General features: G+C 46.1%; 1 protein-coding gene across 1 annotated transcript in view; it reads left to right on the forward strand.

The window, feature by feature from the left end:
- The first annotated feature begins 2,144 nt into the window (after positions 1–2,144).
- Positions 2,145–26,158, forward strand: part of DNAH2 (dynein axonemal heavy chain 2) — a 94,004-nt gene continuing 69,990 nt past the window's right edge. Inside the window, exons 1-11 of the mRNA XM_027130968.1 lie at positions 2,145–2,366; positions 6,571–6,632; positions 10,791–10,961; positions 18,773–19,001; positions 19,547–19,657; positions 19,827–20,065; positions 21,047–21,238; positions 23,205–23,410; positions 23,849–23,978; positions 24,244–24,426; positions 24,930–25,144. Coding sequence (XP_026986769.1) covers positions 2,207–2,366; positions 6,571–6,632; positions 10,791–10,961; positions 18,773–19,001; positions 19,547–19,657; positions 19,827–20,065; positions 21,047–21,238; positions 23,205–23,410; positions 23,849–23,978; positions 24,244–24,426; positions 24,930–25,144 — 1,898 coding nt within the window. The 5' untranslated portion in view covers positions 2,145–2,206. The remainder of the gene's footprint in view (positions 2,367–6,570; positions 6,633–10,790; positions 10,962–18,772; positions 19,002–19,546; positions 19,658–19,826; positions 20,066–21,046; positions 21,239–23,204; positions 23,411–23,848; positions 23,979–24,243; positions 24,427–24,929; positions 25,145–26,158) is intronic.

Below are 26,158 nucleotides of genomic sequence, written 5' to 3' on the forward strand. Positions count from 1 at the left end.
ACCCCAGTCCGAATTAAGAAGGGGGAACGAGCGGGAGGGCAGGGGTGCTCCAGCCCCGGTTTTTTCCCCGGACTCAGCTGCAGCCACGGCTGTCTCGAAATCCTGGAACGCCTTCTAGAGCGCGCGTGAGCCTCGCAGACGGGACCTCGGGCGCCATCTGCTGGACTCGCCCGGAATGGAGCTCACAGACCCGCGCGCGGGGTCGGGCGCTTGGGTTGCCCCAGCCTTTTCAGTGTCCTGCGGGAGGCCACTCATTGTTTCCAGCCCCAGTCCTTACCGCCCGTCCTCAGACCAGGCCTCCCGTCCCCCTCCAGCCCCCCTCCAGCCCGCCAGGTTTAGCGGCTTCCCCGTGCCCCCCAGCCCTCTTGCCCCGGCTCCCCGCCGGGGTGACGCGAGCGCAGTCAAGCCGGGAGCGGCTGATCAGGGCGTCTCTGCGTCTGCGCCGAGGACGCTGGCTCGGCGCGCTCGGGCCCCCGCCACTCGCCCCCCCCCCCACCGCCCCGCTGCCCGTGCCCGGGGTTGCCAAGGCGACGCGTGCAGGCGCCGGCCCGAGAGGGCCACGCGGGGCAACTTCTCAGCTGGAGTGGCCGGTCGGTCGGCGTAGGGAGGAGAGGGTCGGCGTCGTGAGGTGTGTGTTGGCGGGGGAGGGCACCAGGGAGGAAGGGAGGAATGCCGGGGAGAGTGGGAAGCTACGGGGAGAAGGGGCAGTGGTGAGGGGTACGAGGGAGAGTTGCGGGGGAGGGCAGAGGAAGGGGCAGCTGAGAGGAAGGAGCGGCGACGGTTGTGACAGTTGTGTGAGGAAGCTCCTGTGAGGGGAAATTTGCCCACTGGTAGCCACTGGTGGTTGGAGGAGAGAGCCGGCCCCCTACGGTATTTCTTGAGAAATAGAATGAGCCCCAGGCTAGTAGAAGGCTCCTCCCGGGGCCTCGGTGTGGGACCATGGGGCGAACCCCATGGGAAGGTGGCTCCCAGCCTTGCCACCGGAATGTTCCTGAGGCTCCAGCCGGAGGCAGGGAAGCACAGCCTGACGCTTCTCTGGAGACCGATGGCAGAAGCCGCGCTGTGGTACCTGGCTTTATTGATGTGTTGGCCTAATAGAACGGTGTTCCTTGGAGCAAAGTACAAATCCTTCAAGTGTGAAACTCATAGCGTATGATCAATGCCTGTGGCAGTCTGTGGGGATGAGGAAGAAAAGCCACAGGTGTTTGTCAGGCTAGAGCTGAGTGAAGAGGAACTGCCCAGCGAATCAGACATTGCCCTGGGCGCCCGCCAGAGATGCCCCGCTTCCCGCCCTCCTGCTTTTCTGAGAGAGGCACTACTGGGCCTTCCTCATCGCCCCATTTCTCCCTCCCCCAGACACAATTCCAAGTTCATTGTTGGATGACCTTTGTCCTTCCTCTTCCAGTCTGTTCTCAGGACATCTGGAATCGAACGCTCTTGGTCTTCAGTAATCGGTTAGCACAGACTCAGCCAACTGTGCGAAGACACCTTTTCAGTACACACAGAACAGGGTTTCTGCCCCAGGATTGAGAAGCTGAAGAGACAGGTTGCAAATAGTGTTTCTTCCTTGTTTAAGGAGGTCACAGATTTTAGTGTGGGTAGGAGGGGCATTTTTCTTTCTCCCCCACTTCCAGGGGGTAACTTGGGAGAAAAGGAGGTACATAGGAAAATCATCTTGGTTGCTCAGTGACGTGACAGAGAGTGTGGAACCTGGGGACAGTCTTCCCTTCCCTGGGCCCTCTCTCACTCACCCATGGCCCCTGAGAGCTAGAGTGCTTGAGGGTGTGTGCAACCACACCTCAGCGTGGTGGATGTTTCCCTGATTATCTTATGTTCTCATACCTCTGGGCAGAGATAGGGGTTCCTAAATCCTCATGAGTGGGTGTCTGCTGAGCCCTCATCTTTTTTTTTTTTTTTTTTCCCCCGGCCGCGCCTTGGGGCTTGTGGGATCTTAGTTCCCCGACCAGGAACGGAACTCATGTACCCCCTGCAGTGGAAGCGCGAGTCCTAACCCCTCGGCTGCCAGGGAATTCCCTGTGCTCTCATGTTTAGCTTCCATTTATTCCTCATGCCTCGAGGGACTGATTTTGATTTTTAACCCAGCGCCCTGAAGGAAGTGGGCTATCCCAGGGAAAGGACTGAGGATTGGGGGTGCATCTGGTGGTGGTCCCCCAGCTTCCGTGTGTCTACAGGTTTTGCCAACACAATGCCCAGCAAAGCCGACAAGAAGCGGGAAGCGAGTAGCCGGGGAAGCGCCCGCTGGCGAGTCGCTCAGTCTGCTCTGGCCGCACAGGCTGTGGAGACCACCCTGCCGGCCAGCAGTGAGTCCCAGGCAGAGCCCGAGTCTCTCAAGGAGGAGGAGCCTGGTGGGTACCTGCTGGGGAGAGGCTTGGAGGCAGAATGTTTGTATTGAAGGAGGGTCTTAGGGCCGGGGAGCAGGTTCTGTTGCTTCTGGGTAAGAAGCAAGGGGTTCAGCGGAATCTCAGGCCTGCTGCTAGGTCCCTTGTTTTGTGTTTTCTTCCTGTCCAGCCTTATACTTGTTCTTTCTGTCTTAAAATTTCCCCCCAGTGCACCAAGAGCTCACCAGCCAATCCTCTACCCTAGCCTCTTCTTCCTTATTTCAAGTGTTCCTGGTTGCTCCTACCCCAGTGAAGAGGGTTTGATCTCTTCCTTTTTCCCATTTTCACCCTGGGTGGCAAAACAAATAATGTTTTCCTCCCATTAAGCCCATCACCATGGAGACTCAGCCTGCTTTGCCATCCTTTGAATCCTAAGCCTGACTGAATCTTTCTCCCATCTGTTTAAGGCTCTTGTATCTCTGCCCTCGTTTCGTCAGGGCCTTGGTAGACTAAGGAGGTTCAGGTTCAGGGCCACAGGAAAAGAAGCCTGATGTCTAGATTGAGGAAGAAAAGAGTTTAAAGAGGCTGCCTCTTGTGGCTTTGATCTGAGGGATTCCTTCCTGTTGGGTGAGCTGGGGCCAATAGGGTTGCAAGGTTTTTGGTAGCTGCTGCTGTCACTAGGCTGCCCCTTAGAGCACTGGCCAGTGTAGCTATGACTGTTAGCTAAGAATAGTCCTCCCCGTTTACCTGGGGCTTCTTTCCACTGCTAGCAGCCTGTCAAGATGGAGAGAAATAGAATCTCCTTTTAATACCAGAAGTTGAGAAATTAAGCGTGGGCACGGGAGAAAGGTCCAGGGTACACAGGGCCTTGCCCTGGGATCTGGACATTGGAACCATGCAAATTTTTTCTTCTGAGCTCTCTTAAGAGCAGTTTCAAGTGGGACTGGCTCCTAGAAGCTGGGTACCAGGAGCAAGGGGAGGGAGGATGGAAGGCAGTGAAGTTCAACTTGGAGACTCCTCTGGGGTGGGAAGGGAATGTCAGGGTGTCATGTGATGTTGCTTATATGTGGAATCTAAAAAAAGGGTACAGATGAACTCATCTGCAGAGCAGAAATAGAGTTACAGATGTAGGGGGCAGACTTGTGGTTGCCAGGGGGTAAGTGGGGGAGGGATAAATTGGAAGATTGTGATTGACATATGCACACTACTGTGTGTACAGTGGACAAGTAATAAGGACCTATTGTACAGCACAGGGAACTCTACTCAATACTCTGTGGTGGCCTATATGGGGAAAGAATCCAGAGAAGAGTGGATGTGTGTATACATATATATATGTGATTCACTTTGCTGTGCACCTGAAGCTGACACAACATTGTGAATCAACTATACTCCGATAAAAATTATAAAAAAAAGGGAACTTCTAAATGAGAGCATTGACCCCCAAACACCAAGGATCTCTGAGTCCTTTTAGCTCTAAGCCTTTTTATTGTTTGATGTGGAGCTTTCTAGCTGACACTTGATAGAGGTTCAGAGAAGACTTGGGCCTCCAAGGCAGCCCTGAAATGAGCCTTAATCCCTGTATTCAGGACTTCCCTGGTGGTCCAGCAGCTAAGACTCCGTGCTCCTAATGCAGGGAGCCTGGGTTCCACCCCTGGTCAGGGAACTAGATCCCACATGCATGCCGCAACTAAGAATTTGCATGCCGCAACGAAAGATCCCGTGTGCAGCAACGAAAGATCCTGCGCAGCCAAATAAGTAAATATTAAAAAAAAAAATCCCTGTACTCTTTGGAGTTGGGGAGGGATTGAGGCCTGTCCCACAGGAGACAGAGGGGGCCTACCATGGTCTGAATGTTTGTGTCCCCCTAAATTCATATGTTGAAATTCTCATGCCCAATATGATGGTGTTAGTAGGAGGGGCCTTTGGGAGGTTGCTTAAATCATGAGGGTGGAGGTGTCATGAGTGGGATTAGTGCCTTAAAAGAAGCAACTCCAGAGAGATTCCTTGCCCCCTTCCGCCGGACACAAAGAGAGGTCTGCACCCCAGAAGAGGGCCCTCACCCAACCCTGCTGGCACCCTGATCTAGGACTTCCAGCCTCCAGAACTGTGAGGAATAAATGTCTGCTGTTCAGAAGCCACCCAGTCTATGGTGTTTCGTTATAGTAGTCCAAATGGGCCAAGACCAGGCCTAAAACACTTCTTGGTGAAGGATGGTGGGTTAAAGGGCAAAACACCCTTTTGAGGTCTTTATTGATATCCTTTGCTTCCTTAAGTGCTCCTCCGTTCCCACTAAGAAAAGAAGTACAGGTTCATAATCCCATATCTCTAATTTTAAAAAGCCCTAAGAACTGAAAGGTTTTTTTTCCCCCAAAATTTGGCATCCAAACTTATTTGGTGGTGAGACATAACCTAAACTGACATGAAGGTATTTATAGTCTACTTAAACCACTTAGTATAAATTTTCATATGTTTTACTACAGAAATACTGACATTAAAAGTTTGTGGAGTGCTGTTCTAGAGGCCCCAAGATGTGGTGGGGGTCTCATATGCCATACGCTATTACAAGTCTACATTCTGAAATATACTTGATCCCAAGGGTTTTGGTTAAGGGATTGTAGACCTGTATTTCAGGCAAATCAGAAAAAATACAGAGAATGAGATAATGAACACCCATGTACCCGTCACCCAGTGTAAGAATAAATCATGATGGCAACAAGTGAATCCCTTTGTCCCCCTGCTACACGCCAGCCCCCCAAGCCCTTCTCTCCTTCTCCAGAGGTCACCGCTATCCCGAGTTGGTGTTTGTCATTCTCAAGCCTGTTTCTTAAAATTTTACTGTGTGTATCCATGACCATCACATACTAGTATCGTATTGCATGGTTTAGACTTTATATAAATTGTATTACAATAGAGGACAAAACCAGTTTACTCTCGAGATTGTCTCAGTCTCCCTCCCCCGCCTCGTCCCTGTCTGAAACCTTGGATGCCCTTGGCTTTCTCGAAGGGCGTTGGGTTTCTTGGTTACCCATCCCACTCACCACTGAGCTCCTAGAATCAGCTGTCCCACCTTTCTCATGATTTCCTTCCTCGGCCTGTGTGCCTCACTCCCCTCTTAGGGTTTCTTTCTGGAAGTTGGAGTGTCCTGTTCCCAAGGTCTTTTGGTCGCACCTCATTTGTTCCTTCCTCCTTTCAGCCCACAGGAGATGGGAGGCCCACCAGTTTTACCCCAGTCTCCTGTGTGAGCAACAGATCAGGAAGGAGAGGGACACCCCCCTGGGTTTTATGGAGTCCAGAGTGGGGATGACGGTTTGCTTGGAGAGGGGCTGATTTCTGTGGGCCCCAACTTCTCCATGTGGGAACAGGATGGGGGAAGAATGGCAGACCAGAAGCTGAATGCCTAGAATGACCTTAATACTGACTGCCTTCATTCCCCTGCCTCCTTCTGTGCCCCCTCCAGCCCCAGTCAGCTTTTTAAAAGAAAAATTTAAAAATATACATTTATTTATTTATATTTGGCTGCACTGGGTCTTAGTTGTGGCACGTGGGACCTTCGCTGTGGCATGTCTAGTTGCAGAGAACTGGAGGCAGGGACTCGGACAGACATTTGTATGCCCGTGTTCACAGCAGTGCTATTCACAGCAGCCGAAAGGCGGACACACCCAAGCGTCCATCCATGATGAATGGATAAACAAATTGCAGCGGAATATTATGCAGCCATAAAAAGAATGAAGGTCTGCTACGATACAACAACGTGGATGAACCTTGAAAATAATGCCAAGTGAAAGAAGCCAGTCACAAAAGACCGCATATTGTATGATTCCACCAGTATAAAATGTCCAGAATAGGCAAGTTCATAGACTCAGAAGGTAGATTAGTGGTCACCAGGATCTGGGAGGAAAGGGGAATAGGGAGTGCCTGCTGAGAGGCTAGGCTCTGGTGCAACTTAGAAGTGAAGATATAGGGGCCATGGGGTGCCAGTTTCTCAAGGTACTTCAAGTACCTTGAAGTGGAGTTGCTCGGTCATATGGTGACTCCGTGTTTAACTTCTTTTATTTGTTGTTGTTTTTTTGGCTGTGCTGTCTGGCATGTGGGATCTTAGTTCCCCATCCAGGGATCGAACCCGTGCACCCTGCAGTGGAAGCTCAGAGACTTAACCACTGGACCGCCAGGGAAGTCTCTGTGTTTAACTTTTAATGGAATGCCTTCATTTTTGAATTTTCATTCTTCCCAGAGCCAATATTGGAGGAACCTGAAATACAGAAAGAAGAATTACAGGAGTGTGAGATAGACGTGGTAAGTTTGGCTTTTCTCTGAGACAAATATTCCTCCCCAACAACTGGTGAATCAAAGGATCAGTTGCAGAATGGAGTACGAGGAATTCTCTTCAATCTCTCACTACCTTCTCTTTACTTTCTACTGGTAGCCTGCTCACTGCAAATCCAGTACACCGAGTAAAGGACAAAGTTATCCGTGTCCCCTACCCCTCCCAAAGAATAGGGCTTTCAGTGGGGAACAGGGCTCTCAGAAGGCCCTTCCTCATCTCTCCACCTTGGGTCAGATTGCAACAAGCTATACCCGTTGAATGGGTGAACATCTGAACAAGCTGGGCGGACACTGTCCTAATTGGATACTAATTTCCAAGACATCCTCTTTCTTCCTGTCCTTCAGTTCCCTCCTTTGGCTGAAGAGTTTACAGAAGCCACTTGAAATACCTTCAGAATTTGGCACTTAGTAACCTCTACACTTTTATTTCCAAGCTGCATCAGAGCCTAGGCACACCCTCAGTTACCTGGGTTAGAAGAATAGAATGGTGACCTTGAACTTTTTTAAAAAGGGAGAGAAAAGTGACAACTACTCATTAAAGAAAAAAATTGGAAGGGACAGAAAAGTAAAACAAAGAAAGGGAAAATAAAAGTCATAGTATTACTGCCTAAACACATCCAACGTTACTAATTTGGTATATGTACATCCAACGTTACTAATTTGGTATATGTCCTTTCTTTCTGTGTAGATTTGCAAGTTTTTTTGTTTTTTAACAATCCCAACTGTACCACACATTATAATTTTTTATTAGGCTTTCTCACAAAACATTTTTTTATTCTTCGTGTTATTATATACTTAAAAAAATACATCAGGCTGCCTTTATTTTTTTAATCACAAATATGTAAATCACAAGATACCTCTTTTTTTTTGATATGTAGTATTTTCATTGCTGTTATTACATACTTTTTGTAAGCAGCATTTTTTTTTTTTGGCTGCGCAGCTTATGGGATCTTAGTTCCTGACCAGGGATTGAACCTGGGCCCCAGCAGTGAAAAACACCAAATCCTAACCACTGGACCGCCAGGGAATTCTCTGTAAGTGCCATTTTTTTTTTTTTTTTTGGCCGCCGTGCTGCATGCGGGATCTTAGTTCCCTGACCAGGGATTGAATCTGTGCCCCCTGCAATAGAAACGTGGAGTGTTAACCACTGGACCGCCAGGGAAGCCCCTTTAAGCACCATTTTTAATGGTCATATGGTGCTCCGTAAGATATATGTATCACAGTTAAATCCTTACTCTTGGACATTTGCCATTTATGATTTTTTTGCTCTCCTAATAATACAGTGATGAATATTGTAAATAAAACTAACACATTTTGAAATACTTAATATTTCCTTAAGTTAGATTCCTGTATATGGAGTTCCTGAATCAAAGAGTAAAGAACATTTCTAACACCTTTAATACATAATGCCAAATTGTTTTTCAAACAAATTGCATTGTTTTGCCCCCGCACTAGCAACAAACACTTTCCAGGCCTGGGTGTTAGCAGTTTAGCAGTTTTTTGTTTCTGGTTCCACTCCGCGGCTTCTGGGATCTGAGTTCCCCGAGCAGGGATTGAACCTGCACCCTCGGCAGTGAAAACGTGGAGTCCTAACCACTGGACCACCAGGGAATTCCCTAGCAAGGATTTTTTTTTTTTACATCTTTATTGGAGTATAATTGCTTTACAGTGGTGTGTTAGTTTCTGCTTTCTAACAAAGTGAATCAGTTATACATATACATATGTTCCCATATCTCCTCCCTCTTGCATCTCCCTCCCTCCCACCCTCCCTATCCCACCCCTCTAGGTGGTCACAAAGCACCGAGCTGATCTCCCTGTGCTATGCGGCTGCTTCCCACTAGCTATCTATTTTACGTTTGGTAGTGTATATATGTCCATGCCACTCTCTCACTTCGTCCCAGCTTACCCTTCCCCCTCCCCATATCCTCAAGTCCATTCTCTAGTAGGTCTGTGTCTTTATTCCCGTCTTACCCCTAGGTACTTCATGACATTTTTTTTCTTATATTCCATATATATGTGTTAGCATACAGTATTTGTCTTTCTCCTTCTGACTTACTTCACTCTGTATGACAGACTCTAGGTCCATCCACCTCACTACAAATCACTCAATTTCGTTTCTTTTTATGGCTGAGTAATATTCCATTGTATATATGTGCCACATCTTCTTTATCCATTCATCCGATGATGGACACTTAGGTTGTTTCCATCTCCTGGCTATTGTAAATAGAACTGCAATGAACATTTTGGTACATGACTCTTTTTGAATTATGGTTTTCTCAGGGTATATGCCCAGTAGTGGGATTGCTGGGTCATATGGTAGTTCTATTTGTAGTTTTTTAAGGAACCTCCATACTGTTCTCCATAGTGGCTGTACCAACCTAGCAAGGATTTTTTAAAAAATGATACACCTTTGCTATGTTTATTTGTATTTCTTTGATTTCAAATGAAATTGAACATTTATTTCATATTTTCACATTTTCATTTTTTCTTTTTTTATGACATGATATGTTTGTTCATATCCTTTCGTCCATTTATCTGGGTCTTAGTGTTTTTCTCGTTGGTTCTTCATGTATGTATTTATATACGGAAGATTTTAGATCACTAGCTAAATTTTCTTGACCTGGAAACTTTAAGTAAGAGGGATTCTTTATCATCTTCCAGAAGTACTGGAAGAAGGACGGGGTGACTTCTCAAGTTCACCGAGCTAGATTTTTATATCCTCTAGTTTTCTTAATTTATTTAGTAGTGTTCAAAATAATGCTGTCTTTTTTCTAGCCACCAGTTATGATTTATTTTCCATCGAATTGGTTTGTTCTTTGGTGTTTTCCAGTCTTGTCTTTTCACCTCCCTTTTTCTTTTTTCCTCACTGGTATGCCAGTTGACTTTTGCCCAATATCACATACTTATTCCAGTATCCTGTGGAGGCCACATCATGGAGAAATTGCTCTTTTACCCTTATCCTTTTTCCAGCTTGTCATCCCCTTGCTCCTAATTGTTTTTGTTTGTTTGTTCGGTTTTTTTTTGTTTGTTTTTTTTGGTGTTTGTTCGTTTTTAATTTATTTATTTATTATTTTTGGCTGTGTTGGGTCTTCGTGTCTGTGCGAGGGCTTTCTCTAGTTGCAGCGAGCAGGGGCCACTCTTCATCGCGGTGCGCGGGCCTCTCACTATTGCGGCCTCTTTTGTTGTGGAGCACAGGCTCCAGACGCACAGGCTCAGTAGTTGTGCCTCACGGGCCTAGTTGCTCCGCGGCATGTGGGATCTTCCCAGACCAGGGTTCGAACCTGTGTCCCCTGCATTGGCAGACAGATTCTCAACCACTGTGCCACCAGGGAAGCCCTGTTTGTTTGTTTTTAAGATCTTTATTGGAGTATAATTGCTTTACAATGGTGTGTTAGTTTCTGCTTTATAACAAAGTGAATGAGCTATACATACACGTATATCCCCATCTCTCTTCCCTCTTGCGTCTCCCTCCCTCCCACCCTCCCTATCCCACCCCTCTAGGTGGTCACAAAGCACCGAGCTGGTCTCATTGTGCTTTGCTGCTGCTTCCCACTAGCTATCGGTTTTACATTTGGTAGTGTACGTATGTCCATGCCACTCTCTCACTTTGTCCCAGCTTTAATGGAATATAACTCAACCATAAAAAGAAATGAAATTGAGTTATTTGTAGTGAGTTGGATGGACCTAGAGTCTGTCATTACAGAGTGAAGTAAGTCAGAAAGAGAAAAACAAATACCATATGCTAACACATACATACGGAATCCTAATTGTTTGACTTAGGCTAATATCCTACATGTTCCCTTGATTTAATTTTACTGTGAGGTTGAGGGTTGCTTGATAAGACATTTTTACAAACACAGGCATAAATGAAGTATCTTGGGAAGATGATATCCCTCAGTCTTCCTTCATGATCCATTCTATTTTTACTGGTAGAGGGAAGAGAATCTTATTGTCTTGTTTCTTCGAAAGCTTGAAACCTGTCTTTCAGTCCGTTCTCAGCTTTCCCTTCCCCGTTCTGAAGCTGTCTGACTTCCCTCATCCCCCACGTCCTCATACGTGACAGTGGTTGGGAGAAGTGACCCATCCTGACAGCTGTCCCTGCTCTGGCCCTCTGCTCTCCTTCTGCAGAAGCCCCTTTTCCTGTCCCGAGCTATGCTGACAGGACTGGCAGCTGCCACTTGGACAGAGGAGCACGATACCATTCTGGAACACTTTGCCCAGGACCCTTCGGAGCCCATCCTCACCATCTTCATCGACCCCTGTTTGGGGCTGAAGCTAGGTCTGGGGATGCCTGTGCAGGTGCGTACTCCGCGGTCCAGACATCAGGGTGTTCTCCCAGGGGGCTGAAGGTTCTGAGGATCTCTGTCATCTGTGAGTCTCATCTCCTGTGTACAAGGTCTGTTGAGCATCACACACCCTGCTTGGCAGCAGGATACAGAGAGGAATGAGGCAAAGTTTTGCTTTTTTTTTTTTTTTTTTTTTGGTACCCGGGCCCCCCCCTTTTTTGGCCTCTCCCGTTGCGGAGCACAGGCTCCGGACGCGCAGGCTCAGCGGCCATGGCTCATGGGCCCAGCCGCTCCGCGGCACGTGGGATCTTCCCGGACTGGGGCACGAACCCGTGTCCCCTGCATCGGCAGGCGGACTCTCAACCGCTGCGCCACCAGGGAAGCCCCAAGGTTTTGCTTTTGATGATCTCATGGTCTAGTGGGGAAGACAGACATATAAAAAATATTTACAGTATATTATGATGCCTGGGCAAAGCTTTATAAGAGCTTTTTTGGAAGCAACTAATGTAGCCAGTGGAATGCTGGCAAGGCTTGGTGATGGAGGTGATATTTGAGTTGAGGATGAAGGGTAAGTAGGATTTCATCGAGGCTGAGTAAGAGCATCCAGGTAAAGAACACTTTATGTGCAAAGAAAGAGGAGTTGTGGGAAATGATACGGGAAAGGTGGGTTGGGGTCAGCTTGTGACGGGCCTTGTATGTTATGCTAAAGAATTTGGCTTTATCCCAGAGGGAACTATTGAAGGCTTTCGTGGGTTAGATAGATAACTGTTCCAACAATGGGGAGGATGCATTAGTGAAAGGTAAACCATGGGTAGGGAAACAGTTAAAAGACAGAAGTATAGTAAAATGTTGGTGGTAGCATATGGGTGGTGGGTGTACAGGTCATTATTGTAAAATTCTTTTAGTGTTCCTGTATGTTGGAAATTTTTAGAAATAAAATTCTGGAAAAGAAGAAGGGCTATTGCTTTGCTTTTATTGGCAGCACATATACAAAGATTGAAATGATAATGAAGATTAGCATGGCCCTGCTCAGCAGCACAATTTGTGAAGCTTCCACATTAAACAAACAAAACCCAAAACAGGCCATGGCTTTTTCCCGTGTATTGGCAATAATCGGCTATAAAGCATCATGAAAAATATATTTCATTCACAAAAGGAACAAAAATTTGCAAAAAATAATTTAGGATTTATACGTAAGAAAACAACTTTGTTGAAGGCCAAGAAAGAAGATTTAAATAAATGATGAGCCCTACTTTGTTATAAAGCAGAAACTAACACACCATTGTAAAGCAATTATACTTCACTAAAGATGTTAAAAAAAAAATGATGAGCCCTATCCTGTTTCTGAGTGGGAATCTTAATATTATAAAGATCATTCCATCCAAAAAACTGTACTGTTTTCATGCAACTCCAATCAAAGTGCCACAGACCCTAGATCCCTAGTGTAAAGGATTTTTTAAAGTATATCTAGAAAAATGAAATGAAAATAGCAAAAAAAAAAAAAAAAGATGAAGAAGAAAAGTAATGTAGGAGATCTGTGACTATGAAAATCTTTTATTAAATTACAGTAATTAAAATAGTTAGATTGGGGCACGAATATGTATTATATAAGCAACAGTAAAGAAACAGAGAGAGTCCAGAAACATATATGTTAAGCATTTTCTACAAAAATTGCTTTTAAAATCTGTGGGGAAAGATGGATTATTCGATGAATAGGGAAACATGGAAAACAAAGGTTTTCTATTAAAAAAATCTAGTGGGGCAAGGGGGAAATAGGGAAATGTTGGTGAAAGGGTACAAATTTTTTGTCCCTACAACAAAAGCAATAAAAGCAAAAATAAACAAGTGGGACTACATCTAACTAAAAAGCTTCTGCACAGCAAAGGAAATCATCGACAAAATGAAAAGTCAACCTATGAATGGGAGGAAATATTTGCAAATCGTATATCTGATAAGAGATGAATACATATCTAAAATATATATAAAGAAATCATACAATTTAATAGCAAGAAAACAAAACAATGTGATTAAAAACCGTGCAGAATTGAAAAGACATTTTTCCAACGAAGACATACAAATGGCCAACATGTACGTGAAAAGGTGCTCACCATCACTAATCAGAGAAATGCAAATCAAAACCACAGTGAGGTATCACCTCATACCTGTTAGAATGGCCATCATGAGAAAGACAAGAGATGACAAATATTGATGAGGATGTGGAGAAAAGGGAACCCTTGTGTACTGGGAATGTAAATTGGTGCAGTCACTATGGAAAACAGTATGGAGGTTCCTCAAAAAAATAAAAATAGAACTACCATATGATCTAGCAATCCCACTTCTGGGTGTATATCCAAAGGAAATGAAATCACGATCTTGAAGAAATATCCACACCCCCACATTCATTATAGTTTATTTATAATAGCCAAGGTATGGAAACAGCCTAAGTGTCCGTCATTGGATGAGTGGATAAAGAAAATGTGGAATACACACACACACACACACACACACAGAGGAATATTATTCAGCAATGAGAGAGAAAAAAACCTTGCCATTTGCAAAAACATGGGTGGCTTTGGAGGGTATTATGCTCAGTGAAATAAGTCAGATGGAGAAAGACAATTACTGTATGATCTCACTTATATGTGGAATCTAGAAAAAAAAAAAACTAACTCATAGAAACAGAGAACAGGACAGATTGAGAAACAGAGATTCAGATGGAGGGAAACAGAGGACAGATTGGTGGCTGCCAGAGTTGGGGATGGGGGAGTAGGGAAAATGGATGAAGTTGGTCAAAGGTACAAACTTCCAATTATGAGATAAATAAGTTCTGGGGATTAATGTACATACAGCATGGTGACTCTAGTTAACAAAACGTATATTTGTAAGTTGCTAAGGGAACAGATCTTAAAAGTTCTGACAAAAAAAAAATTGTAGTTATGTAAGGTGATAGGTGTTAACTTATTGTAATCACTTTGCAATAAATATACATATCAAATCATTACACTGTATACCTTAAACCAATACAATGTTATAGATCAATTATATCTCAATAAAACCGGGGGAAAATTGTACAAAGTTTAAGTTATGCAAGATGAATGAGTTCTGGAGATCTAATATACAGCATGGTAACTATGGTTAATAATACTATAATGTATAATTTGCTAAAGGGTAGTTCTTAAGTGTTCTCACTACAAAAAGAAAAAAGAAAAAGAAAATGGTAACCATATGGGATAATGGATATGTTAATTGGCTTGATTGCAGTGATCATTTCACAGTGTATATGTATATCAAAACAACAAAGTGTACACCTTAAATATATACAATGTTTATTTGTCAATTATGCCTCGACAAAGCTGAAAAACATCTATTTAGCATGCCAAAAAATATTCTAAATAGATCATGGATTTAATCGTATTCTCCTGGGGCAAGATTGAAATTGAAAAACTTCCTTAAGAAATTATTACTCTTGAATACTTGATAAAATAGTAAAAAGTAAAACGAGAAAACCACAAACACCCAAGAGTAAACAAACAAGGAAAGAAGCAAAATCTAATCTAATAAACTTTAAAAGTGGGGACCAATGAAAGGTCTATGTACTAACTTATGGAAACCGTCCTCCCTGCGGGAATGGTGGACGCCCCCTAGTGAGATGGAGTGAACCTCGGTTTTTTACAAAATCTGAAAAGAAAGAGCCCATGTATTTTAACAAAGATTTTACAGTTTTAAATTAGCCTTAACCATATGCCCATCCCCTCATGCAGTTATCTTAGCCTAGAGAAAAGTGAATGAAACATAAAATATCCAACCCTTTAACTTCGAGGGGGAAATGAAACTGGGCTCTCACAGTGGGACATCAGGAAGTCACCCACAGTACTTTAAAGCAAAAAGAAGGAATTCAGAGAGCTGTGCAAGCATGAGGCAAGTGAAATTGCATGGCAACTGCAAGCATACTACATCAAGGGAGAAAAAGAACAGAACAAAACATGCAAAAGAGGAAAACATAACTGAACAGAAGGCAATTCCTCACAACAGCATCACGTTACAGTACGACTTAATAAGAACACGAATTTAATTTTTTAATAAGCTGAGAGACGAAATGATAAAACGTGAGAATGAAATAAGAGGGAGACTGCAGATTTTTGAAATAAAGAAAGCAGCATGTTTACGTGTTAAAATTAGTAGGTTAGAAACAGCAAGGAACTGAATAGCTACCACTGAAAATCTGAACGGATGTAGAAGAGAGGCCTCAGATAATTACAGCGTATGCAGAAGAAAAAACCAATGACAATACAAGTAGAGAGAAGTTAATAGATGTGAAAGACAGACACAGGTGATCTAACATAGGGTACCAACTAATGAAACAGAATATAAATTTAAAAATAAAATACAGAGGGACTTCCCTGGTGGTGCAGTGGATAATACTGACCTCCCATTGCAGAGGGTCCAGGTTCAATCCCTGGTCAGGGAGCTAGGTCCCACATGCATGCTGCAACTAAGAGTTCACATGCCATATCTAAGGAGCCTGCCTACCACAACTAAGACCCGGTGGAACAAAAAAAATAATAAAAATACAGAGAATTTCCCTGAACTGCAGAAGGAACAGAATGTGGGAATTGAAAGGACATACTTTATTCCACAAAAATTTGTTGCACAGTGTTCAATGTCAATACACGTCTTAGTTAGGTTACTTAAATTCGGGGAAATTAATTCTTTGGGAACATCACCTATGTGGTATTCCTGCCAAGAATATTTAACCTGCATCTAATAATGAGGAAACAATCCAATAAATCAAAATTAAGGGACATTTTGGAAAACAACTGGCCTGGACTATTAGAAATACCACTGTCATGGTAGAAAGAAAAAGACTGGGAAACTATGTGAAATTAAAGGGGACACAACCATGTGTGATCTGTATTGGATCCTGGATGGGAAGAAACCAGCTGTAAATGACATTATTTGGACCACTGTGGAAAATCGAATATAAACTGTGTATTATATAAAAGTATTAAATGAAGTTAAATTTTCTGAGTGTGATAATTACAGTGTTGAGACTGTTGGAGAATATCCTCCCTTTTAGGAGCCATATGCTGAAGTATGTAAGGGTGTAGTTTTATAACGTCTGCTGCTAACTCTGAAATGGCTCAGCAGAGAGAGAAGGAGAGAAAATGAGAGAGAGTGCAATCATGCACAAGTACAGCAAAATATTAACAATTAGTGGATTTAGATGAAGGGCATGTTATTGTTCATTGTGCCTTTCTTGCAACTTTTCTATGGGTTGGAATTTTTTTCAAAATAAAAATTTGGGAAATAATTATTTAGGCCTCTAGTCAAAACCCCAAATTATCTACCAAGGGGAACCATTAGGCTGATCTCAGACTTCTCTGAACACCCAGAAGTTACACCTACGAGTTCTCCAGGAACCATAGTGTAACCCAAGGGTATAATTCCCAGCCTAGATGGTCAAGTATAGAGGCAACAAATAGGCAGTCATTTTTAGTCTTGAAAGAACCCTACTTTGAAAAGCAAAAATGATGTCATCAATGGAAATCCAGTTCATCAAAGACTGAACCAAAAAAAAAAAAAAAGAGGAATGAACCAAATAGAAAACTCAGGAATAGAGACTCTGTGAATATTCAATTCATTTAAATAAAGAACTAATACTAAATAACCATGGGAATTATGGTTATGTTATTGAATGTGAATGTTATCAACCTGGACAATGTAAAAAATAATAGTATAACAAAAATTGGGAAGTGGTGAGAGAACGCAAGAGAGTAAGAGGATGCCAATGTTCCTCTCGTTCAAAGCAGCGAGTCAACTGAACTTAAAATTGGAAGGCAGTGAGAAAACTAACCTCTTTTTATTCATTTATTTATTTATTTTTTGGCTGCATTGGGTCTTCATTGCTGCACGTGGGCTTTCTCTAGTTGCGGCGAGCAGGGGCTACTTTTTGTTGCGGTGTGTGGGCTCCTCATTGAGGTGGCTTCTCGTTGTGGAGCACGGGCTGTAGGCACGTGGGCTTCAGTAGTTGTGGCACATGGGTTCAGTAGTTGTGGCTCCCGGGCTGTAGAGCGCAGGCTCAGTAGTTGTGGCACACAGGCTTAGTTGCTCCGCGGCATGTGGGATCTTCATGGACCAGGGCTTGAACCCATGTCCCCTGAATTGACAGGTGGATTCTTAACCACTGCACCACCAGGGAAGTCCTAACCTCTTAATATTTTTCATAAGCTTTCTTATGACCTTAGAAAGGGGTCTTTTAGGAAGAAATCTCTCTTAGAGATAAAGAAACATTTATTTGAAGCTCAGCCACTTACTATATTCACATCAATGTGTTTTTATTCTATTAAATCCAAGTAAAATTAAATTTAATACTTTTAATTACAAATAGCATGATCCTGGGGCTTCCTTGGTGATGCAGTGTTTAAGAATCCGCCTGCCAATGCGGGGGACACGTGTTTGAGCCCTGGTCCAGGAAGATCCCACATGCCACGGAGCAACTAAGCCCGTGCTCACAACTACTGAGCCTGCGCTCTAGGGCCTGCAAGCCACAACTACTGAGCCTGTGTGCTACAACTACTGAAGCCCGCATGCCTAGAGCCCGTGCCCCGAAACAAGAGAAGCCCCCGCTTGCCGCAACTAGAGAAAGCCCGTGTACAGCAACGAAGATCCAACGCAGCCAAAAATAAATAAATTATATGTAAAAAAAAATAGCATGATCCTATTTTGAAATAACTATTTTAATTTATTTTCCTGTATATATAGATAGATAGATAGATAGATAGAGAGAGAGAGAGAGAGAGAGAGAGAGATGTCTGGAATAGTATTTTCTCTAATGATCATAATTAATGTCTGGGTGGTAGAATTTTAGATGACATTTAAACTTTTATCTTTGTACTTTTCTGCATTGTTTCAGTTATTTATAATTAACATATCATTTTTAACAAAAATAATCATTGTTAAGCTTTTTTTTACAAAAAGAAATACAAGGACTTCCCTGGTAGTCCAGTGGTTAAGACTCTGTGCGTCCAATGCAGGGGCGCAGGTTCGATCCCTGATGTGGGAACTAAGATCCCACATGCCGCATGGCATGGCCAAAAAAAACCAAAACCAAAAACAAAATGCCAAAATTTAATTCTGGGTAGTGGGAAGATGAATGGTTATGAATTTCTTCTTTGCATTTTATTTTCAGTTTTTAAAGTTAAATCAAATATAAAGAGTAGCTACAAAAGTACTAAAGAAAAAAAGACCGGTGAATCTGATCGTAGAGTGGGAATGACTTTTCTAAGCATGTAGAAGTCAGAAACTTTAAGAAGTTTTAACAACAGGAAAGCTATACATTTCTGAACGTAAACAACAACAAAAACTCAGCATAAACACAACTGAAGGATAAGTGAAAAATTGGGGGAAAAGTATATGCAAGTGAAATGGAAAACCCTAGACAGTTGTCTCTTACTTTAGGTCCTTCTCCTTTCTGGTTTTCCTATATCCTTTTCTTTTCATTTATCCATCCATCCATCATTTATGGAGCATCTAATATGTCCCCGTCCCTGTGCTAGGTCTGGAGCCAAGTTGGACAAAATACACAGTCCCTACCCTCAAGGCATGCTCTCTCCATTTCCTCCCCACATCTCTGTATACAGACTCTGTTATGTCCCTGACAAGAACAGGAAGCACCTCATGTTGCTTATATTCGGAGAAGGATTGGATACACTAAGGGAAGGCGACGAAGAACTCAGCCAGGCTTTCATGATTGGAGCCTCAGATTCCCTTGGGGATCATGGCTGGGCCTGGACCCTGAAGTCTGATCTACTGTCTTTCATGCAGACCCAGAACCAGATTGTCTACTTCATTCGCCAAGCGCCAGTTCCCATCACTCCAGAGAACTTTGAGGCGACTGTGCATTTTGGGACAGTGCGGGGTTCCTACATCCCAGCCCTGCTTCGGCTGCTCGACGGCGTCTTTGCCCCTCAGATCTTTACAAACACAACCTGGCCCGAGAGCATTCGAAATCATTTTGCTTCTCACCTGCACAGGTTCTTGGCCTGCCTGACAGGTGAGTGGAAAGACTGGAATGCCTGCTTTCTCCCCAGTCCCCACCAACAGTAGAGAGAGTGAGGCGGGGGGGAAGATTGATCCTGAGTACCCGCGTTGCTTGGCACAGAGTAGGTGCTTGGAATGTGTTTGCTGAATGAGTGGAACAGGGTACAGAGTTTGCCTTCTAATCCAGGTAGAGTTTCCTGCTGTAGAACAGTTGGCCAGACCTGCTCAGAGTTGGAAATTTCCAAGAGTACATGTAGGGTAAGGGGAGATGGGGGCGGGCAGTAGGGGGAGTACATGTGTCATAGAAGAGAGTGTTGAGGGCATGGTATAGATCTTTGACCATATGTTATGACAATCTCTTATTATATCTCAGTGAGGTATCTCTGCCTTCTGTCATTTTCCCGCTTGGTATCAAAAAAGCATGAGTCTTAGTTTCTCCTGCCTGCTCTCCTGAAATGCGTACACTTCCTGGGCCCCAGATCACCAACCACGGTTGGAAGTGGGGTGGCATACACCCATCGCCCTCTGTGAACTCTCATGGTCCTTTCCTTTCCTTAGATACTCGGTACAAACTGGAGGGGCACACTGTTCTCTACATCCCTACAGAGGCCATGAACATGAAGCCTGAGGCGGTGGTTAAAGACAAAGATCTGGTACAGCAACTGGAGAGTGAGTGGCTGGCACTGCCCATGTGTCAGGGCTCCTAGGGGAGAGGTGGGGGGCAGCCCAGAGGCTGGGACAGGAGTTGGGTTAGGAGGGCTCTGTAGGGGGAACAGGGAAGGACACAACTGGGGAGTACTGCAAAGAAACGCCAGAGGTTTTGTCCTCTCGCCGGCAGCCACCATGATCCACTGGACACGGCAGATAAAGGAAGTGCTCAGTGCCCAGGAAACTGTGGACACAGGAGAAAATTTAGGTCCTTTGGAGGAGATTGAGTTCTGGCGCAACCGATGCATGGACCTGTCTGGCATCAGCAAACAGCTGGTGAAGCCGGGAGTGAAACACGTCGAGTCCATCCTGAGTCTTGCCAAGTCATCCTACCTGGCGCCCTTTATGAAGCTGGCCCAGCAGATACAGGTCTGTGAGTGGATCGAAGGATGGAGGCTTGCCAGAAAGTAGACAGCAGTTGGTACACTGTAAGGTGCTAAGAAGAGAGAGTCAACATAGTCATCAAAGGCAAAGATAGATGCACCCAGTGCTTGGACTTGGACTTGTGGGAGAGTATAAAAGTGGTAGAACACAAGGTCCCAAGGAGCTTATAGTTTAGTTAGGGAGACTTCTGGTTACTCAACAAGTGTACGACATTGAGTGCCCTCTCTGAGCCCAACCCATACGGTCCAGCTGAGAAATAAGACTTACACAAAAGAGATGGCTAGATGGCCTGGGGTCAAAGACACACCCACGCGGTTCAGCCGAGAGAGCTGCAAGAGAAACACGTTTAAAAAATTAAATTTGGTAAAAAAAAAAAAAAAAAAATTAAATTTGGTATTATATGACAAGCTGACGCACAGAGATCAGAGTGGTCTGCAGAATACAGAGAGAGAGGCCCTGTCTTCCTAGGTGGAATCTGAAGCTGGTATTGAGGGAACTGAGCCACCGTTAGGTGGAGAAGTCTAAAACCCTCGTTGAGAACAGGGCAGTGAAGGGGCCTGGGTGACAGCCACTGGGCTGAATGAGTGTGATATCCAGTCTGTTGATCAACACCTATTGAGCGTCTCCTTTGTGCAGAGTTAAGAGTTCAAGGGGAAAAACTAGAGAAATAGACGCAAAACCTGAGCTTGGGGAATTCCCAGTCTAGTGGGAGAGATGGGACTCACACATGAGAAAAGACATAAAAATATTTTTGTAGAAACTAGTAAGTGAATAAAAGTAGGTATGTACAAGCTCTGGTCCTGAAGGGTGGCAGAGACCTGAGGTGATTGGCACCAGGTAGGGTTAATTGGGAATGCTTCCCGGGAGAAGCAAGTCGGGGTAGGGTTTGAGGAGGATCAAAAGCGCTCGCTTTGAACCGGTTCTTTCCAGGGGGTAAGTCTTCTCCTGGTTTCTCTTTACTGCCAGGATGGATCTCGTCAAGCACAGTCAAACCTGACTTTTTTGTCGATCCTGAAGGAACCTTACCAGGAGCTGGCTTTCATGAGGCCTAAGGACATCTCTAGTAAACTCCCCAGGCTCATCAGTCTCATCCGCATCATCTGGGTCAACTCTCCCCACTACAACACTCGGGAGAGACTGACCTCCCTCTTCCGGAAGGTGTGTGCCTGCAGAGGGTGGGACAGAGGGTCATAAGGGGGTGGCCGTGTTAATAGGACGCAGATTTCTGGAGAAGGCGGAATTCACCAGCAGACATATGCGGTGAAAAGGTAGTGAGGAATGCCCTTCAGGTCGGACGGAGACCACAGGTTTTTGCCTGCATCATCAACTATAGTGATGCTTGGAGTTGGGGCCTGGACTGGACATTTTGCTTCTAGACGGACGTAGCCCAGGCGGGAAGAGGGGCTTTGCAAAGAGGCGTAGATGGAGTGCAGGGCGGGAGGGGGCCACGAAGGACAGACTCCCAGGCAGAGCTGTATGGAAGGGGAAGACCCACTCTTTCTCGTTTCCAAAGATGGAACTCGCAGTGGGCGAGAGGCAGATTCAGGAAGGAACACCGACTTTTTTTTTTTTTTGCTGTGCGCGGGCCTCTCACTGTTGCGGGCTCTCCCGTTGCGGAGCACAGGCTCCGGACGCGCAGGCTCAGCGGCCATGGTTCACGGGCCCAGCCGCTCCGCGGCATGTGGGATCTTCCCGGACCGGAGCACGAACCCGCGTCCCCTGCATCGGCAGGCGGACTCTCAACCACTGCGCCACCAGGGAAGCCCAAAAACACCGACTTTTGAGGAGCAGGAGCCGATACCTGGAGGGCAGTGGAGCCAAAGAGTGGGGCAGGGGCGCTGAGCCGATCGCTGGCTAGAAATGCAGCTGCAGAGCTGGTCTGAGGCAGGCAATGGAGGTGGAACCCAGAGGTGCTGCCACGCCAGCAGTGGAGGACCAGGGGCGAGAGGGGTATCGGGAGGCAAATCCAGCAGTAGGAGGCTGAGACCTGAGGCGTGGTCTTGGGGACTCCGAGAGAGGGTGGGGTGCAACTAAGGCTGTGAACTGAGGCTGTTGGGACCCCATCTGCAGATGAGCAATGAGATCATCCGCCTGTGCTGCCATGCCATCTCCCTGGACCGGATCTTTGAGGGATACGTCATTTCTAGCAAGGAGGACCTACAAGGCTGCATCTCCTGTTGTCACGCCTGGAGAGACCACTACCTACAGGCTGTGCAGATGCATACCCAGTACGACGGGCCTCCCCTAACATCCTGTGTGTCACCCACCTTGTCGTTCCTATAGCGGGTAGATTCTGAGTCCTTTTGCTTGCACTTTAAGCCTATGGATTATATCTTTCTAGAGTTTTTACATGGGTCCGAGTTTTCTCTGTGGATTCGGGTATTCTAGCTCCCAGCCGTAGGTCCTCCTAACTCTAATAACCTTCTCCCTGATCCCAGGAATCCCTCCTGGTGTTTTCCTCCTTTCTTGGCCCTGAAGTCTAAAATTCCATTGTGTGTAAACCTTCTCTTAGAACTGAGATGTTTTTGTTTCCTCTCTGGCTCTCCTCACCTTGAGTCTCTTCTCTTGGGGTTCAGGAAAACTGTTTCTTGGGGTCTCATTTTCTAAGGCTCCCCCTGAACTAGGACTCATGTTTCTAGCCTGGCCTGGGCAGGTTGGTTAATGGCTCGTGTTCCCGCTTCTGACTGGTCAGTCTTTCTTCCGACAGGTTCTCCCGCTGGGGCTGGGTCCTAGACCAGACCAGCATATTTGCCCAGGTCGATGCCTTTGTGCAACGCTGCAAGGACCTTATCGAGGTGGGAAGACGGTCAGGGAAGGAGACTCAAAGCCAACAGCAGACGCTCCAGGAGCTGGGGGAGCTGGGGCTGAGGCTACACCTAGAACTTGCTGCCTTGGTTCTTTTCACATGACTGTGTGCCTGACCACCATCCCGTGCTTTGAGACTTTGGCCTGTTATCACTGCCTTAGTATCTCATATTTCATTCTGCAGCTAAAATGCACCCTGGTAGCCCCTTGTATCTGGTTGGTGCTCCTTAGTTTTTAGCTATTTAAAGCTAAACCAAAGAGCTCAGGACAGAGAGGCTTAGAAAGGAGGGCGGGAAGCCTCACGCTGACTTCTTTGCAGGTATGTGACTGTCAGTTCCATTTTGCCCGCTGGGAAGATGGCAAGCAAGGTCCCCTTCCCTGCTTCTCTGGCGCCCAGGGGCCCCAGATAACACGGAACTTGCTGGAGATTGAGGACATCTTCCACAAAAACCTGCACGTGCTGCGAGCTGTTCGCGGGGGCATCCTGGACGTCAAGAACACCTCTTGGCACGAAGACTACAATAGGTGAGAGCATCACAGGCAGGCCCCCGGGCTTGAGCAGGGAAGGGAGGTCAGGGAGGTGAGAGCAGAGTGTACTGGGGAAGCGTGGAGGCCACAGGTCAGGGTTGGGGAGGGCAGGGGAAGTGCTAGGAAGGAGGTGGTGGCTCAGACTCAGGGTTCCAGAGTCAGCCTTCCTGGGCTTGGATCCCGGTTCTGCCACAAACTAGTTACGTACATTGTTCTACCAGCTGGGGCCTCTGTTTCCTCATCTATAAAATACGGTTAGTGATAAAGCCTACCTCACTGCACTGTTCTGAGGGATAAATGGACTAATGCATGTACAACACTCAGTGCCTGGTGCCCAGGAAGCCCTCGGTACATAACGCATGGAAGTCTGACTCAGGGGATGTCCTTGGGGGCAGGCGAGGGCACCCACCCTTCAACATGCCTCTAACGGTGCAGGTTCCGGGCTGGAGTCAAGGACCTGGAGGTGATGACTCAGAACTTGATCAGCTCCGCCTTCGAGTTAGTCCGCGACGTGGAGCACGGGGTGCTACTGCTGGACACCTTCCGCAGGCTTGCAGCCCGAGAGGTGTGGCTGCCCGCTTGCTTCCTCCACCCCTGGTTCTCTTCTGCCTTCCTTCAGTTCCTCCTGGTCCTTCCAGACACCATCCAACCTCCGTTCATGCTCTGTCCCATGTCCTGAATGGCCAGTGCCTCTTTTCTTCCGCTGTTCCCCCAGTGCCCGGGTGCCTTGGGAGCGGGACTCCCACGGCAGGGGTGTAGCTTTCCTCCAGGGTGGAGCTGCAGGGAACCCGCATCCCTGGGTGTGTTGTCCACTTCCTCTCCTTCATCAGACTATCAAGCGAACATATGACAAGAAGGCGGTGGATCTCTACATGCTGTTCAATAGCGAACTGGCCCTTGTGAACCGTGAGCTGAGCAAGAAGCGGCCGTACCTGGAGCCCTACATGGCCCAGCATTCGGGGCAGGCGCACTGGGTGCAGATCCTACGGCGTCGCATCGATAGGGTCATGAACGTAAGTCTGGCCTTTTCCAGGACTTCTTCTCAGTGCGGCAATGGTAGAGTTTGCAGGCTGAGCCCAGTGCTGGGGCGGGAGTGGGGTGGGGGGCAGGGGCGGGGGGTTGCCTCCAGAGAGTCTCCCTGGAGAGGTTTCCTGACCGAGACTGGGTCTGTCCAGGGGGTGGCAGACGTAGTGATCTGTCCTGAGGAAGGGCTCATGCTAGTTTTCGACCTTGTGCCTCTTAAATCCCTCACTTCCTGTGATGGACTTCCTCTTCCCAACTTTTTTCCTCGAGCTGAATCTCTGTGCTTCTCTTTCTTCATTTGGACTCCCTCTCTCGTTGTGCCGTGGCCTCTTCCTCTCACCTTTCCTTTGGGCTCCACCTTCCCTCCGAGTCTTCCACATATTGTCGGAGTGTCTGTGTGTGCGTTGGGGGGCGGGGATGGGGGTCTCAGGGAGATGGTGACACGGAGGAATGTGGCAGGTGACTCCAGCCATCCCTGGTTCTTCCCCCGCAGTGTCTTTCCAATGCTCATTTCCTGCCCCACATCGGGACGGGAGAGGAGAGCGTACACACCTATCAGCAGATGGTTCAGGCCATTGACGAACTGGTTCGAAAAACCTTCCAAGACTGGACATCAACGCTGGACAAGGACTGCATTCGGCGGCTGGATACGCCATTGCTACGAATCAACCAGGAGAAGGCGGGCATGCTGGATGTGAACTTTGACAAGTACGACACCCTCCGTGACTCCCTCCCATTCTGCTTGTCCTGTCTTTAGCGCCCTTCCCTTCCCCAACCCTCCCCAGAGTTTAACTCCTATCTCTTGGTTTCTCTCCCCATTCTTCTAAATCTCTCTTATCCCGTAATATGTTTACTACCACTTCTTAATTTTAATTTCACATTCTATCTTCAAAAAAACTGATTGAAAACAGAAAAACCCCAGTAACCTACTCAACCAGTGATGTAGGTGCTCTGCCACTAGGTGGCCGCGATGGCTCAGCGAAACCTTCCAAACTGTGAGCCACCAAGGGGCCTTTCCTGAGAACTGAGGGGCTGTCAGATCATGTCCTCGTCTACAGCTTTAGAATCATGACATTTTCCTATCACCACTGTTTTAAATTTAATTAATCCATTTATTAATTATTCAAAAATATATAGCGAGTGCCTTCCACATGCTAAGAGCCGAGATGGGCACGGGGAATGTGTTCAGTGGCGAAGTCCCTGCCCTCTGAGGCTCTGTAAGTGAACAGTTCTACCCTGGAGCCATGCCTCCCTCCCATATAAGATGCTGAAGAGAGAAATAAAGAAGGAGCTATGTAAGGCAGCTGACTACAGAGATGACAAACCTTCTTTTTATTTATTTACTTTATTTATTTTGGGCTGCACCAGGTCTTAGTTGCGGCACGCAGGGTCTTCCTTGAGGCATGCAGGATCTTTTGTCGTGGCACGTGGGCTTCTCTCTAGTTGTGGTGTGTGGGTGTTTCTCTCCTCTAGTTGTGGCATGCAGGCTCCAGGGAGAAGCCTGAAGCCCGCGCGCCTAGAGCCCGTGCTCTGCAACAAGAGAAGCCACTGCAGTGAGAAGCCCGTGCACCACAACGAAGAGTAGCCCCCGCTAGCTGCAGCTAGAGAAAAGCCCGCGCGCAGCCATGAATACCCAAGGCAGCCAAAAATTTTTAAAAATATGAAATAAAATTAAAAAAAAAAAAAAAATATATATATATATTTTTTTTTTTTTTTTTTTTT

The sequence above is a fragment of the Aethalodelphis obliquidens genome, unplaced genomic scaffold (assembly GCF_003676395.1).
Source record: "Aethalodelphis obliquidens isolate GAN/ISIS:26980383/991018 unplaced genomic scaffold, ASM367639v1 scaffold38, whole genome shotgun sequence".
Taxonomy (NCBI): Eukaryota; Metazoa; Chordata; class Mammalia; order Artiodactyla; family Delphinidae; genus Aethalodelphis; species Aethalodelphis obliquidens.